Source organism: Marmota marmota, unplaced genomic scaffold (assembly GCF_001458135.2).
Source record: "Marmota marmota marmota unplaced genomic scaffold, marMar, whole genome shotgun sequence".
Taxonomy (NCBI): Eukaryota; Metazoa; Chordata; class Mammalia; order Rodentia; family Sciuridae; genus Marmota; species Marmota marmota.
In genome coordinates this window covers 41028786-41046645 of record NW_025999900.1, presented here as the reverse complement: position 1 = coordinate 41046645, position 17860 = coordinate 41028786, and the positions used below count along the sequence as shown (strand labels likewise).

General features: G+C 37.4%; 2 protein-coding genes and 1 pseudogene across 2 annotated transcripts in view; 2 read left to right on the top strand and 1 right to left on the bottom strand.

Annotated features, from left to right (window-relative positions):
- Nucleotides 1-6: 6 nt before the first annotated feature.
- On the top strand, nucleotides 7-2280 carry Pnma1 (PNMA family member 1). The gene has a single exon (XM_015493757.2). The coding sequence runs from the start codon at nucleotides 418-420 to the stop codon at nucleotides 1477-1479; it is 1062 nt and encodes a 353-aa protein (XP_015349243.1). The 5' UTR covers nucleotides 7-417; the 3' UTR covers nucleotides 1480-2280.
- A 2188-nt stretch (nucleotides 2281-4468) lies between these two features.
- Dnal1 (dynein axonemal light chain 1) overlaps nucleotides 4469-17860 on the bottom strand; it is a 37981-nt gene continuing 24589 nt past the window's right edge. Inside the window, exons 6-8 of the mRNA XM_015493721.2 lie at nucleotides 15109-15235; nucleotides 14068-14208; nucleotides 4469-9244 (exon numbers count right to left, since the gene is read on the bottom strand). Of these exons, the coding sequence (XP_015349207.1) occupies nucleotides 9204-9244; nucleotides 14068-14208; nucleotides 15109-15235 (309 nt within the window). The 3' untranslated portion in view covers nucleotides 4469-9203. The remainder of the gene's footprint in view (nucleotides 9245-14067; nucleotides 14209-15108; nucleotides 15236-17860) is intronic.
- LOC107148971 lies at nucleotides 9746-10420 on the top strand (annotated as a pseudogene).

Here is a 17860-nt window from a genome sequence, read left to right as displayed (position 1 = left end):
CCTTTGAGCGCCCAGCCGCCGCTGCTGCAGGAGGAGCGGCCACGCCCCGCGAGCACACTCGGCGATCCCCGGCCCTGAGGCTCGTGCCTTCGCCTCCCGCCCTTCCTTCTCGCCTTCTGCACTGCAACGACGCGACGCCCCGGCTGCTGGCTGCGGACCCCAACCCGAGACGCAAGATGGCGACCGCCGCGTGACTGAGCTTCCCGAGACCCAGCTGCGCAGACCCGCCGGCTAACTGACTTTGGGGGCAGGAAAGGGGCGAGACCAGAACTTTGGTGTCATTTGTTAATTGTGATTGCGTGAAGCTTGTCGCCCTCTGTCCTGCTTGGAGGGTGTGTCGCATTGTTCTAAATCGCAGATTACGGTGAGCCAGTCTAATCCATATTTGTATAATTGGCGCCCTTGATAGTTGGGGAAATGGCAATGACACTGTTGGAAGACTGGTGCAGGGGGATGGATGTGAACTCCCAGAGAGCTCTGCTGGTCTGGGGGATCCCAGTAAACTGTGATGAGGCTGAAATCGAAGAGACCCTCCAGGCTGCGATGCCTCAGGTACCCTATCGAGTACTTGGGAGAATGTTCTGGAGGGAAGAAAATGCGAAAGCAGCCTTGTTAGAGCTCACTGGGGCGGTAGATTACGCCGCGATCCCCAGGGAGATGCCAGGTAAAGGAGGAGTTTGGAAAGTGGTCTTTAAGCCCCCCACTTCCGATGCTGAGTTTTTAGAAAGGTTGCACCTCTTTCTAGCTAGAGAGGGGTGGACCGTGCAGGATGTTGCCCGTGTCCTTGGGTTTCAGAACCCTGTTCCCGCCCCAGGTCCAGAAATGCCAGCAGAGATGCTCAACTACATTTTGGATAATGTTATTCAGCCTCTTGTTGAGTCCATATGGTACAAGAAGCTGACTCTGTTCTCGGGGAGGGACATCCCTGGGCCTGGAGAGGAGACCTTTGATCCGTGGCTGGAGCACACTAATGAGGTCATAGAAGAATGGCAGGTGTCTGATGTAGAAAAGAGGCGGCGGTTGATGGAGAGTCTGAGAGGCCCCGCCGCTGATGTTATTCGCATCCTCAAGACCAACAACCCTGCCATAACCACCGCGGAATGCCTGAAGGCGCTTGAGCAGGTGTTTGGGAGCGTGGAGAGCTCTAGGGATGCGCAGGTCAGATTTCTGAACACTTACCAGAACCCAGGAGAAAAGTTATCTGCTTATGTCATTCGTCTGGAGCCTTTGCTGCAGAAGGTGGTGGAGAAGGGGGCCATTGATAAAGATAACGTGAACCAGGCCCGCCTGGAGCAGGTCATTGCCGGGGCCAACCACAGCGGGGCCATCCGGAGGCAGCTGTGGCTGACGGGGGCTGCGGAAGGGCCGGCCCCTAACCTTTTCCAGTTGCTGGTGCAGATCCGCGAGGAGGAGGCCAAGGAGGAAGAGGAGGAGGCTGAGGCCGCTCTACTGCAGTTAGGCCTGGAGGGGCACTTCTAAGTATCAGGAGAGGGGGCTTTAGTGCAGACCTAGATCACAGCTGCTTTCGTTATACCTGTGCGGTCTTCAGGCGTGTCTCTTGAGTAGTGAAGACTTAGCCTTTTATTTTGTTTTTTTTCCCCCCGGGGTGGGTGGGACAGGGCGGGGGAGTCAGGCCTGCATACCCCTGTAACATCCGTAAAATTGTGCAAGCTAGCACTGTAAGCTGCAGCAATGATACAAGTGGGTGATGCTGGCTAAAACGCCAGAGAAAGGCTTGGACACAATGATTGGTGCAAGCTGTCATCGTGGCATCATCGTCCTTCGTGAAAAAACGTGAACCTGTGACACTTCCTATTGAGATAAATGTGAAATTGCATGTTCAGATGTTTAGTGCAGGGCCTGGCTCACGGGAAGTGTTCAGTAAAAATGTGAACTGTTATATTTGTTACTAATATCGTGACTAGTTTGTGTTTACTGTAAATTGCTCCTGATTTATATTAATGGAACTAAATGCGAATTTATTAGTTGCTATTGCTCAGCTTTACAATGCAGATTTATTTCTCATCTTTTGGCATCAATTTAACTGAAAAGTATTCTGAGACTACAAAATGGGGTGTATGGAAATACTGCAGTTATGGAGCTGTGTAAATCAATTTTTCACAGGATGAGATAAATCGCATGGGGAGGTTGGTATGAGTAACCCATTCCTCCACTTCTGGTCTTTGTTACGAAATAATTCTTGTTCATGCTGATTCTAAGTGTTTAAAATTTGAAGTTATATCAAATAGACGTATACAAATAAAAATAATTTAAAAGTTTTATGGACTTCTCATTTTTTTGACATGTATAAAAATTTTCAGTGTAACTCAGGTCTCTATATTTTTTTCTTATGAAGACTTTCCCCTGTCAGAAGTATCTATCTAATCTTAATTTTAATTACTATGTGACCTTAAATAGCATGGTTTTACATGTTTTCTTCAAGGTAAATGTTAGAAGGTTAACAGTTATATGTATTAATACAGAATTCTAGAAAATTCTGAAATGAGATTTAGGAGGTTATCTGGTAATGTTTTTTTCCTCCCTTTTAAAGTCACTTTGCAGTTAAAATTGCTTAACTGAAGAAATAACTTATAATTAAGTCATCATTCGGTGGAAAGTTAATTTTTACAGAAGCCATTTCATATCTAGAAGATATAAAAAGTTGAAAGGCTTAAAAACATATTTGGCTGTAGAGATTGAGTGACTGCAGGTGTATATCCATGAAGTAAAAATACAGATGTTAAGTGTTCTTTTGGGGTTTCTCTTAATAAGATTTTAAAATTATAGCTGATTCACATGTGCGTATGTTTGTGCATATGTTCATATGGCATGGGGTTTATAAAGAGTAATATTGATATTTTTCTAGATTTGTCTATAGACTTGTACCTTTATGTCCCACATCACAACCGTTCCTCTGTGTCATTCCTCCTCCCCTTACAAACATCACCCTTTTTATGTCCTCATCCCCCTCAACAGATATGCATGTCTTCACTTCCCCTGACAATCATTTGCCATGTCTCCCCCCCACACACACCTACCAGACTCAATTTCCCCTACCATCCTGGGCATCACATTTCATTCAGGCTCCAGGCTCCTGCTCAGTACTCAGTCATTAAGTTGTTCTTCCACAAGAATACTACGCCAGCCTTCCATCCCCCAGCACACATTTCATTTCACACACTTTATACACACATCCTGTTATCATGTGCCAACCAGCCACGTTCCCAATCTGTACACACGTACATATTACATTTTTTAAAAGTAAAGGGAGGTTTTTCATTTTTCACCCAATATGTTAGGAACATTCTATGCTTGTATGTACATTTGGGTTATATACTATTGCTCCGTTTTTTTGTTGTTGTTGTTTGTTTGGTTTTTTTTTTTTTTTTTTTTTTTTAGTGCTGGGGTTCAAACCCAAGGCCTTACACATTCTAGGCAATTGCAAGTGTACAACCAGCCCTGTGTCTTTTTACAGCTGCAGAATCAATTACATCCTAGGAGGTAAGGTCTGACTCCTTTTATTTAATCATATGTAACAATTGTTTGTGTCTACATGTGCACATGTACATATTTATTGCAATATATAAAAATAAAATGATGTCAGGATCCTAGATGCCCATCCTTTGTTCTTAAAAAACGACCAGAAATAACTGAGCTGTTTATGCTATGAACTGTAGGCTCAGAAAATTTTAAGAAGGGATAGCAGCAAGAAACATCCTCATTACTTTGGATTAGACAGAGGGAGTGAAAGGAGGGGGAGGGGGCCTGGGTAGGAATGATAGTAGAATGAATCGCACATTATTACCCTATGCATATATGATTACATGACTTCGTAACTCTACTTCATGTACAACCAGAAGAATGATAAATTATACTCCAATTATGTATGGTGTATCAAAATGTGTTGTCATGTATAGCTATTTAGAACAAATTAGAAATTTAAAAATCTTGCATAATCAAAGAACTATGGAATAAGAGGTAGAGACTGTGTCACAGTCTATTCTATGACCAAAATTATATTTTGCCTGATAGCAAAGAATATATGCTGACAAAATGTGTAATGTTACTGATGTTGCTAGTTGTCCTTGCATCTCATCTTGAGCTTTACTTTGTGCACTTCTGGAAGTAAGGCAAGGGCAGGAATGGTCAATTGCAGTAGTAATTTGCTCTCCCAGGAAGCACTCTTTCCAGGAGCCAAAAAATTTGAAATGATTAAAGATTTATTAACCTGGGAAAGGAGGTTATCACTGGTACTAAAGTTAGGCATGAAGAAATGAGACATTCACTCTTTCTCTCTCTCCATTTTCTCCTTTTATGCCGCTTCCTGTTCCGCCCACCCATCCACCCAATCCATAGCTGCATGGACTATGTCATCCAAAATCTGAATTTCTTCAGAAGTGAGTATCATGAGAAGTTTACACAGTTGCTCTAATTAGCTAAAACTAATGATCACATAACAAAGACACTATTTATAAAATAACACAATTTATTACTATTTTAAAACAAGTCTCACAAAATAACATTCAGAAACTCAATATTTCTAAATAATTTAACACACAATAAGTTTAGTCATAAAGTCATGCTACAAAACTCCCATGTATAAAAGATTATTACTGGAGTATTAATAGATGTCAAAATGTTCAGAATGGAGTGGCTTCTAGAAGCCAAAGACTGGAATGACGCTCACACTCATAACACATAACCTGGGAGAAGTAGCTGGCTATAAGTAGATTCTCTTCAGCTTCAAATTCACCAGTCTTTTGATAGGAGTGATCCCTTGAGGCAGTAGCACCTCAGAAAAACTTCGCCACAACTTCATTTAGTCAACATCTAAATTAATTTTTAAAAACTAGATGTGGGAAAGATAACTCACAAAGTTTCTATCTGAGCAGAATTACTTGACACATCCTCAGAGGGATGATCTCAGATGTAGCAGACATGGAAGATGACCCAAGCATGGAAACTGGGAAATCCTGACTGATTACACTGACAGACAGCAGCTGCTCATGTGGGCTTAGAATGAGCAAGGGTAAGGTTTGATTCTCTTAACTCTATGTACAGGTTAGGTATTTATCCACCTGTCCTTTGGAAGTACTTTCCACTAACATCCAGTTCATAATTTTAAAGTGCAAATCTATTGAAAAATAGTTTACTCTCTCCCACCCCCAAGTTAAATTTGCTAGATCATAATTTGGTTGGTTCCCTCTAACCTGCCCAATATGGGATATTAGCTAGAATCCAATTGTGGACTTCAAGTGTTGAGTGAAGTTTTACCAATTTGTCTTAGAAGAAGATTAAGACTCAGTCTAGTTCTTCCTTTCAGTGTCCTTCCTTTACAGTCACTGATTAACAAGTAGGTAGGAATAGAGATACAGATAGTTCTAAAAGTTCAGTGTTTTTAAACATATAATTCTTAATTTTTTTAAAAAATTTCACCTATTTTATAATTTTACAAAAAGAAAGCAGTAAGACATGCTGGAGTAAAGACAAAGGAATGTGGTCACATTAGCTGTGTCTGAAGCAGCACCACCTCTGCTATACTGAATCTTGTTTCATTATTTACAGACACATTAAACAGCCCAAATAAAGAAAGTGGGTGCCAAATTCAAAGGAATGAATTTCTGGTAAGGGATAACTAGCAGTTTAGCAGTTTTCTCCTTTTACCAATACTTAACAATGTATAAGGTCTTAATGAACTAATGGTCTGACCGCAGTCAGAGAGGCACTAACTACTCATGATCAATGCTTTGACACTTCTCCCCAGTTTTTAAAAGCAATTGATTAAATACAACCGTCTGAGCTGGCCCTATGCTTTTCCATTTAGTTCTAAGACAAACCCAGGTAGAAGATTCCAACTCTATTTACATATTACCAACTCTGAGAATCAGACAACACTCAAGATTCATTTCTCATGTCTCCTATGCTTTCAGACCACTGGCAAAAAGTTTCAGAAGTACTCATTCAAGTGGAAATTCCCACTCAAGAACCACATTTAAGTGTCTTCTACAACCTTTTCACGTGGAATGGATCCAGTAAACATACCAAGTTATCGACCAGTTATCATGAGCAGGCAGACATTCTTCTGGTCACACTCAAAATCAATGTTTATACAACCTAATTTTCATGATAAATTTTACGTAATATTTTTTCTGTATTTAATGATGGTCATAGTCTGCAAAAATTTGTGCATTAGACGATGATTATATATTTTCTAAAGTGTATGCAAAATATTAAACTTTAGAGACAAATTGGATTCTGTTGATAGTAACAGAGAGGTAGGTTAATAATCACTGTCCTTAATAAGCAAGGATGCTAAGAAATAAAAGCTGAGACCCTGTTGAAAAAAGATAAGCTGAACCTTCCAGCCCTGAGTTTCTAATACTATGTGAAACTTATGAGAATGAGCATTACAAAAATGGAAAACATTACTGGCCATTTCCTCCCACTCATGATTATTAAAAACAGCACATTCTCTCATATAACAATTCCAGTGGCACATGGCCTTAGAATGAAAAATAAATGGACCCGGAACAAAAGGAACCAGAGCAAAAAGCACTGGTTTTTAACCACAGGAAAATGTCTTCCTACTTTTTGCCCAAGGGCCAGATAGCAAAGTCTGGTGACATCTTTTATTGTCACAACTGGGAAGGGGGAGCTACTGGCATCTATCCGGGCCAGGGATGCTGAATATCTTCATAATATACAGGATGGCCACCCACAACAATTAATTATATAGGCCAAAAGTGGCAAGGCTGTGAACCTCTGATTTAAAGGAAGAAACTCCTATGAACAGAACATATTATGTTTCAAGATCTGACAAGGGGTAATCATAAGCTTAGAATTAGGGAAGGTAGAAACGTTGAATTCCTTGATACACTAAAATAAAATTCACTGTGAAAAATTAAAATACTGGACTATTCCAGAGCTCTACCATCATTTAAAGAAATTTAAATGATTCACCAATGGAGAAGCACAGATAGCATCTGTTCCAACTAGGTCAAATATCTAAGAGGCATAAAACCAAAGGCATTTAATATCAACTGCATCAGTAAGGGTTGATTTAAGGAATGATTTGAGAGAATATCCTGAACCTTCATACATCCAAACTTCCATTTTCTAATTGCATGAATTCTGGCTTTAATTCCAGGGAAAGGGATGCACAAAAGTCATTGAAAGACTTGAGTAGAACTGAATATGAATTTCGTGTGAAATGAATAAAGCACCTTGCGTTTCTATGATATCTACCAATGACTGAAAGATGAGGAGATTAAGAGAAAATTAATTCTTGTATTACATAATTCAGAAAAACCAAACACTAAAACTGAAAGCCATTGCATAAATTCAATACAAAGTCATCCATTTTCTATTATGTTCACTTTTGTAGTAACCTTTAGAAAATATACCCATATATAGCGACATGGCTTCCAGATTGCCTACTGAATGAAGTGCAAACTACAAATGAAGAAGATGGTTTTCCCTCTCAGCTTAAGGGCTTTAAACATCACCAAGGAGAATGAAGGTTCATTAAACATCACCAAGGAGAATGAAGGTTCAATGTGTCTGGTTCATAAAAGGAATGCCCAAAGGCTTTGTATGTATAAGCCAGTCAGGGTAAAGGTTTCTTCCAAAAAAATTGAAAGGAAGAGCTAAAAGGAGCTAAAAAAGGGTTAGACTAAGTATTCTTCTTGTTTGGATTTAGAGTTGATTGTCAAAGCAGTGGTCCCTTTTGATCAGACTGATTCTTAAAGAACCAAGTAATTCCTACTTAAATTGTAGCAGTAAATTTCTGAAACCTAGGACTACTTATTCAATCACTTTTTTAAAAAAAGTGTCTCCCCTCTTTCGCTGTGATTTCATGTAAATAAAATCACACAAGTAGATGGGGAAACAAGAATTAACAGTCTCTGGTTGAGAGACTTTAGGCACAATTTGGCAGGGGGCCCCTGACTTCTTTTCTGTAATTTATTAGTGATTCAGTCATGGCCTGCTATGGACTTCCTCTGGTTACTGATAATGTCTTGCATTTTCCAGAAAAAAAAATTTTCTTGAATGACAACTCCTAATTTCTGCATCTAACTATTGCTTTGCAGTTTTGAGGTTAAGTCATCCACAATGCTTCATATAGAAGGCAATCCTCAAACATACTGCCATTTGCCTGGGATCCCATACTGAAACATCTCTTCTCTTTTCCCTCTACAATCACTTACATAATACACTCTACAAGCTGTTTAACCTAGAACTTCTCAAAAAATATATTTGAAATACTAAGCTTCATTTTATTGAGAAATATCAAATTCAATATTTAAGTCTGTACCCTTCTAACCATAACAATGGGGTCATTAGACCAAATAATTGGGACAAATTTTGATGTATATCAATGGTCTATATTTAGGCTAGGACTACTGACCACTGCTTTAAAAATATAAAGAACTATAAACCAAAAAGTATGCTTAAGGCCAGGCCTACCTGAGTAACATGGCCACGTTTCTGGTCAAAGAAGTGATCATGAGAGTCATTTTAACCACTGACCTTGATCACAGAATGACTGACTATACACAGTGACTCAAGTGGTCATGTATATAAAGACAACCTAAATTCCAGTTGACAAAGTACACATTTTTGGAAAAGCAAGTAAGTAAATATAACATGAGCTAGAAGGCCTCCAAGATATTAATCTTCCCTTTTTCACCACAGTGTTTCCAACTGGGACTTTGGAGTCTTGGTTCCAGGGCTGTGCTGCAGTTCTGAGAGGAACTCTTCCCATCACCATGCTGCCTTCTAAACCAAAGGCATGATACGTTCATGTTGTAAGGAGATGGACCTTCTACAGATTCAAAAGTGTATCTTTTAAAATGCCCAGTCTAAAAATAGTAAACTAATTGAATAAAGAACATTTGTTCCTTTGCTATTAAAAATGACTGGTCTACAAATATCAGTAGATGGGGCCACGTAACATATAATTGGGACTGAAGACAAAGATGGAAAATTTGTAATTTTGAAAACAAGAACTAGACTATATAAAGTTGGTGTCACAGTTTGGGGAAGCAACACCAAACAGGTTTTTAAAAGGATGGAGGGGAGAGATTTGTTTTATCTTAGGAACTTTTTGCCCCACACAGAATCTTTAAAATAGACAATTATACAAAACTTTCTATTGTTCTCATTACATTTAAATAAGTTAACACAATGTGGAAAATATGACATTAATTTTCTTCTTCCTCATCCCCTTTAATTACTGGAGTACCTAAAATGAAAAGAAAATTATTTCTGGTCATTTTCAACAGATTATTAATATTCTAAATGAAAATATTTTCCTAAGGAAGTCTGAGAAGTTATGAAATGTGCCATAATAAAAATAATTTTATAAAATAATCTCTTAAGGGCTGGGGCTGAGGCTCGGTAGTAGAGTGCTCGCCTAGCAAGCATGAAGTACTGGGCTTGATCCTCAGCACCACATAAAAATAAAATTGAGATACTGTGTCCACCTAAAACTAAAAAATAAATATTTTTAAAAAGATCACTTAAGTTTCAAATTCTCTAAAAAGGCTTTCAGAAGAATCCACAAGTGGATTAACATAAATACTTATGAATATTTGGTGCCCCAAATGCAGAGTTGCAAATAAAAATGACTACAAGTGTCTACAGAAAATAAAATAGCCCAGTCACTGAGCCGCCGCCGAGGACTCAGCAGCCTCCCCCTTGAGCCCCCTCGCTTCCCCAAGCTCTGACACGCCCCCCCCCCCCCCCCCCCGCGAATCCTATGTCCACTATCCAGAACCTCCACTCTTTCGACCCCTTTGCTGATGCAAGTAAGGGTGATGACCTGCTTCCTGCTGGCACTGAGGATTTATATCCGTATAAGAATTCAACAGAGACACAGCAGGAAGACCCTTACTACTGTCCAAGGGATCACTGATGATTACGATAAAAAGAAACTAGTGAAGGCGTTTAAGAAATTTGCCTGCAATGGTACTGTAATTGAGCATCCAGAACATGGAGAAGTAATTCAGCTACAGGGTGACCAGCGCAAGAACATATGCCAGTTCCTGGTAGAGATGGGACTGGCTAAGGACGATCAGCTGAAGGTTCATGGGTTTTAAGTGCTTGTGGCTCACTGAAGCTTAAGTGAGGATTTCCTTGCAATGAGTAGAATTTCCCTTCTGTCCCTTGTCACAAGTTTAAAAACCTCACAGCTTGTATAATGTAACCATTTGGGGTCCACTTTTAACTTGGACTAGTGTAACTCCTTCATGCAATAAACTGAAAAGAGCCAAAAAAAAAAAAAAAAAGAAAAGAAACTAAGCCCTGCACACATTAACAATTTTCTATGTTAAGTACAAAGAAATATTTTTCATTTTCACAAAAAATATGTCCTCTGGTGCCAGAAATCTGAATTTTTTGTGAACTTCTCCAATTATTAAAGATTGGAGATTAAAAAAACAAAACAAAACTGAACCCCTGCAGAGGAAACAAAACATATCTGCAGGCCCTCAGTGGACCATCATATATACTTTGTCCAGCTTCTTTTGCTTAATATTATATTTGCATGACTCGTCTACGTTGTGTGAAGTTGTAGTTTATTCATTTTCATTGATACTTAATATTCCCTTGTATACATATGCTATAATTTATTCTATTGTTGATGGACGGATGGGTTATTTCCAATTTTTAGCTATTAATAGTGCCTCTATGAACATTCTTTGTTTGTATGTGGTGCTGAGGATCGAACCCGGGCCGCACGCATGCCAGGCGAGCACGCTACCGCTTGAGCCACATCCCCAGCCCTCTATGAACATTCTTATACATGACTTTTGGAAACATATCTTTTTCTTTGGAGTATATATCTAGGAGAGAAGCTGCTGGACCACAAAGGATGTATTTGTAGAGCTTTTGTAGATAATATCACTTTTCCAAAGTTTCATTATCTAGCAGGATATGAGTGCTCTAGCTCTTCCATGTCCCCACTAGCATTTGGCATTGTCTATCTTTTTAAGATTCCTCAGTTTTGCTTATAAGCAAGAGAAGAGTATCAAAAATAGGCAAATTAGTGGCCACAGCTATTTCTGTTCTCTTCTACCCCTTTGATTCAGGAAAGACCAAGATGGTTCTTCTGAAACTGTTCAGATTGGCCTAAGGTCATTATTTGGTCTCTAAAGTACAACATGACTTGGTTTATTCAGGGTCCACATGAGGGGTTCTGTTTCATTTTTAAGGGAAGGGGTTCATTTCCTTTGTGCAACTCTAAAGGAAGTAAAGACAAATGATTTCAAATGGTTTCTAGAGTCCAACCAAAGAATTTGTGTATGTGTGTGTGTGTGTGTGTGTGTGTGTGTATGTATGTGTGTTGGGGATCACGAACAAGAATGTGTACATGCTAAGTACACACTCTACCACTGAACTTTTTCTTTTAAATTTCTTTTTAAATTTAATAATATTTATTCACACAAACATAGCATAAACAGAGTCATAAAACTAATTATTATACTCACCACCCAATTTAGGAAATAAAACATTACTAGTATCTTAGAAGTTTTTGAGCTTCTTTCTGATTATTCCTGTATCTCCCTACAAGAGGTAATCTATTACCTTTTATATTTTACCCCTAGGTATGTATCTAGATGGGAAAAAAGAACATTCTATATAGTTCTTTTTACATAAAACTCTAGAAAACATAAACTGATCTAAACGGACATGAAGCAGGTCAGTGAGTGCCTTGGGAGGGGTGATGGTAAGGAGTAGGAGTGAAGGATTACAAAGAGGCACAAAGAAACTTTTAAGGCTAAGCCACATGTTCATTATGTAAACTATCATGATGGTTCCATAGACATATGTACAAAAAATTGTATACTTTTCCTTGACTGTCTTTTTAGAGATTCTTTTAGAGTGTCTTTCCACTGGGATGCAGCTCCATTTAAGAGTAACTGCTACAGTAAGTTGGGGTACTGAGCATTAGATATATTAGATATATTAGATTAATATATTAGATATATTAGATATATTCATGGGGGGATGAAGACAAAACGGGATTGAAAGGATGGAACAGAGAAGTTGGGTGGTGAGGAGGTGAGAAGAGATAATGGATAATGAAGCCTGAAGCACAGACAACTAGGTCCTTTGTTTTGGTTGTGACTCTCAGGAAGCGCATAGTAAAGACAAAGGCAAATATGCCTTTGACACATAGTATGATAATGATGGTTAGCATCACCACCACCACCACTGTGTCTTGGATATTACTTATTCTTTTATTCTCAGTATTTCCTTTTCATCCACATAACCAGACAGGCTAGTCAGCTCTGTGTATTACTGTTCATGGGGAATATGGAGAGCAGAAAAAATTACACTGGTTTTGTCTTTGAAAAGCCTCAGAAGACATTGAGAAGATATTATTTGTGAGAGGATACAGAATAATGTGGATAAGGAGTGGGATGATGATTTTTCCCAAACATCTGAGGGTGGCAGAAGAGAGGGAGGTCTTGAGGTTATGGAACCGTAGGAATCTTAGCCCTGCTTCCTAACAGCACCTCTGGGAGGCGATAAACCCAGAAGGGATTGTCTGTTTTATCTCAGGAGGTAATCCTATGGCCACAAAGATTTCATTCTCAAAAGACACTTTCTTTTTTTTTAATTATTTTTTTTTAGTTGTAGTTGGACATTTATTTATTTTTATGTGGTGCTGAGGATCAAATGCCTCATACGTGCTAGACAAGCGCTCTATTGCTGAGCCCTAAACCTAGCCCCCAAAAAGGCACTTTCTTTTTTTTTTAATATTTATTTTTTAGTTGTAATTGGACACAACACCTTTATTTATTTATTTTTATGTGATGCTGAGGATCGAACCCAGGGCCTTGCACTTGCTAGGTGAGTGCTCTACCGCTAAGCCAAAACCCCAGCCCCAAAGAGTCACTTTCTTAACCCAAGTGGAGCATAGATGAGGCAGGGGGCAGGCAGGATGAGTTCTGAAAGGGCCCCGGGAATGGGGACAATAGATACCTTGGTAGTAACCTTAGCGGACAGTTTACCTATGACCATGCTTCACATGACCTGTTTCTATAATGATGGCATAATTCAGAGACCTTAAGAATGACTGACAGACTAAATTTCTGAACAGTCTAGCTAAAGTGAATTGGGGAGGAGATGTTCAAAGTCAAAATGAAGTCCATATAAACTAAAATATTTCTCATATATTTGAATTTTGGCATTATTAAATCTTTTAAAAGTGATAATACTAATAATTTTTGAATACTACTTTGTGCTAAGCACAATGTTAAAAATTGATTATTTAATTTAATCATCATTATAACACTGTGATATATACTCTAAAATGATTACTAGTGGTATTATTACCATTCTCCAGTTTTTATATCATAAATGAACAAGGTTTAGTGAGATTCATTAATGAGTACGATGTCACAAAAGCTATTAAGTGGTGAAGCTTGGACTTGACCCAGTCAGTCAGGGGTATCTACTAATATTAACATGGATCTTAGAGACTAGAAACTAAAATTGGGCAGTGGTGAAGGGGGTAAGGGAGAACATTAAAGTTTTGACCCAACTATGAAAAATAGCTCAACTATTTATCATTTATGTCTAATCATTCCACAAAATAATACTTTTGTAACTTGAGAATAAGCTTAGCTTACTTATATGCTTTTAGTCTAAGGATGATCTCATACCATGTAAATATCCTGGGAGTTTTTCATCTCACCCTGACCTAAAACTGGACCACTAAATTTCATATGGACACAAAGTATTGAAGATTAGGGACGACCTTTCATTTTCTTTTTTGTGGTACTGGAGGGATTGAACCCAGGGGTGTTCTACCACTGAGCTACATCCCCAGCCCTTTTTGTTTTGAAGTAGGGTCTGACTAAATTGGCCAGGCTGGTCTCAAACTTTCGATCCCCTGCCTTAATCTCTTGACTAGCTTATAGGATTTACAGGTGTGCACCATCAGGCCCGGCTGACAACCTATCATTTTCTTTAGTTTTCCTCCTTGTCATGGTCCCATACCAAAAATTCCATTTTTATACCTATAAAGCATTTCCAAGCCAGCCCAGGATCACTCACCATCCAGCTTTTTCAGTCTGGGCACTCTCTTGGTTGCCTCTTCAATCCAGTTGCCCTCAGCAGAATGCTTTTCTTCCAAGGGATTGCCTACAAACACCAGGTCTTCAAGGCAGGGCAGTTCCGCCAGCTTCACAAATTCAGCTACAAGTACAAAGCACACTTTCTTTATTAAAAGGGTTAAGTTTTACTGTTTTAATTTTGACGATTGAACTTCAAATCACTAACCCTCAATTTGTGACTATTCAGGACAGTCAGTTGTTTAAGATTTTGAAAAAGATTAGGGAAATTTTACTATAATGAAGTTATTCTCTGAGGACATTATGGGATGGGAAGGAAGAAGACCTTCTATCTTTAATGCTAGCCTAAGGGTGAGATAAGAAGAAGAGATGAGGATCAGAGTTGAAAAAAAATAATAACAAGTTGATCTCATGACAGTCTTGTTTATGCTGTGCTGAATCAATGTAGGCCAAGCTAAACTGCCTTTCTATCTCTACCCATTCCTCATCTTTGAATTATTAAAGCAACTAATTCAAATCTTTACTGCAGAATTTATTATAGTTTTATAATTATTAGCTTATAAATAAATTTTCCCCACTAAGCTGTAAACTCCTTGAGGGAAGAGGTGAATGAATGTCCTATTCAACCATGCCTGTTGAGTCTGGCATGATTCAAAAATATAATAATATAACAGAGCTTTATCACATGCTGAATGAATAGCGTGAGATAAAAAGCAAAGCAAGATAATCTTCTACTCAAGCAGTCAGTCTTCTACCCAAGAATTATTTAAATTGATTCCTTCAGCCCTTGGATAACATTTTTTTTTTCATGATTAATAGGACCAGAATCTTCCCAATTATATTCACTCTAAGTAAATATTTAAATAGATATTTTTGCCTTTAAAATTTAGGAATTCCAATAGCTATTTCCTATATAAGAACTCCTATAATTATTTCTATGCTTAGAAATAAATGTTCCCATTTTGCTTCTTTTTCCCTATTGAGTATTTTCTATAAAGTTAGCGAAGAGTTGCTCTCAGCTTACCCCATTCTTTCACCAGGTTATTAGACATATAGAGAATCTTCAATTTCTTCATTACATGGATTCCTTTCAACTTCTCAATAAAATTATAGGAGATCCACAATTCCTCTAACGTCTCTCCTACTGCTTCCTGAAAAAGAAAGCAATCTGATTTACACGCTTATTTTTAGCATTTTTTTCCCGACCTCTTTCCTTAAAAACAGATAACGACTTTCAGAGAACACTAAGACCTGCCTGTCCACCTGTCCCCACGTGTCCACTTATAGGAGAGCTGAGCACTGATTCTTATATGGAAGTTCTTTTTTATTGAGGGAATGAAGCAGAACATTCTCTTCCCTTCTTCAAACTGATTTGAACTCTTCCTTCTGACTGCTTCATTGAGCAAAAACTTACAAAATATTCTTTACCAAGAATCACCAAAATGAGAAATAATGGCACTATGATCACTTCTATTGAATAATATAGTTTCACATTACTTTCCTATAGATTAATTTGGTTCTTATAACATTCAAAGGAGACAAGGCAAATAATTTGATTTCTATCATGTCTTAGAGATTATACTGATATTAAGTAATAAATTTAGCTCTAAACTTCAGGGTTTTTTCAACATTTTTATGAAAAATTATAAACAAAAAAGTTGAAAGAATTTTATATTAAATGCCCACATATTCATTTCTACCTATCCACTATAAGCAATTTGCTAAACTTGTCCTATCAAATCTATCCATCCATCAATTCATTTTATTTATTTGGTATATAAAATTCAGCTTTAAACTCTTGCTCTTACTATTTATAGTATAAAGATTATATCACATAAACATATATTGTTGAAAATATAGCCTCTTCAACAAATGGTGCTGGAAAAACTAGAAATCCATATGTAGCAAAATGAAATTAAACTCCTATCTCTCACCCTGTACAAAACTCAAAATGGATCAAGGACCTCAGCATTAAACCGGAAACCCTGTGCCTACTAGAAGAAAAAGCAGGCCCAACTCTCCATCATGTTAGCTTAGGAACCAACTTCCTCAACAAGACTCCTAAAGTGCAAGAAGTAAAATCAAGAATTGATAAATGGTATGGTATGAAACTAAAAAGCTTCTTCACAACAAAGAAAACAATCAAGAATGTGAAGAGAGAGCCTACAGAATGGGAGGAAATCTTTGCCACCTGAACCTCAGAGCATTAATCTCCAGGATATACAAAAAAAACCTCAAATAACAAAACAAAACAAAACACCAATCAATAAATAAATGGGCAAACGAACTGAACAGACACTTCACAGAAGAAATACAATCAGTCAACAAATAAATGAAAAAATGTTTAATATCTAGCAACTAGAGAAACGCAAATCAAAACTACACTGAAATTTCATCTCACTCCAGTCAGAATGGCAATTATCAAGAATACAAGTAACAATAAATGTTGGCCAGGATGTGGGGAAAAAGGTACACTCATACATTGCTGGTGAGACTGCAAATGTGCCCCAAAAAAGCCAACCCCCCCCCAAAAACTGGAAATAATCTAAATGCCCAGTAGTAAAGAAATACAGATATGTAGCATGTAGTAATGTTTCAGTTAATGACAAACCATGCATGACAGTATATACCATATAGTTTAAGTAGGCTATACCATCTAGGTTTGTATACATAAACTTTACAATGTTTGCACAATCTAGCTGCATTTTTTAGAGCATATCCCCATCATTAAGTGATAAAGGACATTTTTGTATACTAATACTGTGGAAAAATATACAACTATTTAAAAGTATTCATTAAATATGCATGTATTGACATGGAAGAATATTCCTGATATATTATTGGATAAAAAAGCAAAATTACAGAAAAACATACCTTGTATGCTAGTAGTACAAACAATATAATGTATATATACACACACATATGTACATGCACATACAAATATCTATTAACTTTTCTGTGTTCAGAAAAAAGTTAAAGCCTACAAAATAATTTTATTCCTATTATCTCACAGACCTGGTGAGGGTAGTAGGGAAGTTCAAGAAGAATGACTTCCACATTATATTTAATATATTTATAAATTGTTTATTTTTATAATGAACATATCACTTTTATATTAAGATTTAAACTTAAGTACTAGTTTGTATAATTATAATAAAACATTGAGCCAATAAACATTTATAGAGTGTCTATTACATATATCAAGCACTATTATAGATGCTGATGAACAAAACTGATATGTTCATTGGGGGTACAATATATATAAGAGGGATAAAAAAAGAGAGAACAAAGAATTTCAGTGTAATGAATTATATAAAAAATAAATTTTAAAAATAAATTAAAATAAAAATAAATTTAATTTTAAAAATAAAAATAAAAATAAATTTTAAGACCTAAAACTGCTTTAGATATAGGGAGGTGGAGTGGCTAGGTCACCTCTAAGGAGGTGACATCTGAGTTGAGAAATTAAGGTTAAGAAGGAGTCAAAATAGTGGAAATCCATACTAACAGTTTTTAAGGCAAAGGGAACAGCAAGTACAAAGGTCCCCAGATAGGAATGGACTTCTTAGGGTCAAGGAAGTGAAATAAGGCCTGTGGCTATAGATTAATAATAGAAGAGCCCTATGAAATAAGACTGGAAAGGAAAGCATAGGTCAGATCATACATATAAATGGGCTTATAATGTGTCTTAATAGTCAGTTTTCCTAAGTAGTCTGAAATGAACCACTTTCTTTCAATTTAAAATTTCATATTTTATAATCATTTGTAGTTTACTG

What these genes read in the sequence shown, in the direction of transcription:
- Pnma1 (XM_015493757.2), top strand. Translation starts at nt 418, where the DNA reads ATGGCAATGACACTGTTGGAAGACTGGTGCAGGGGGATGGATGTGAAC.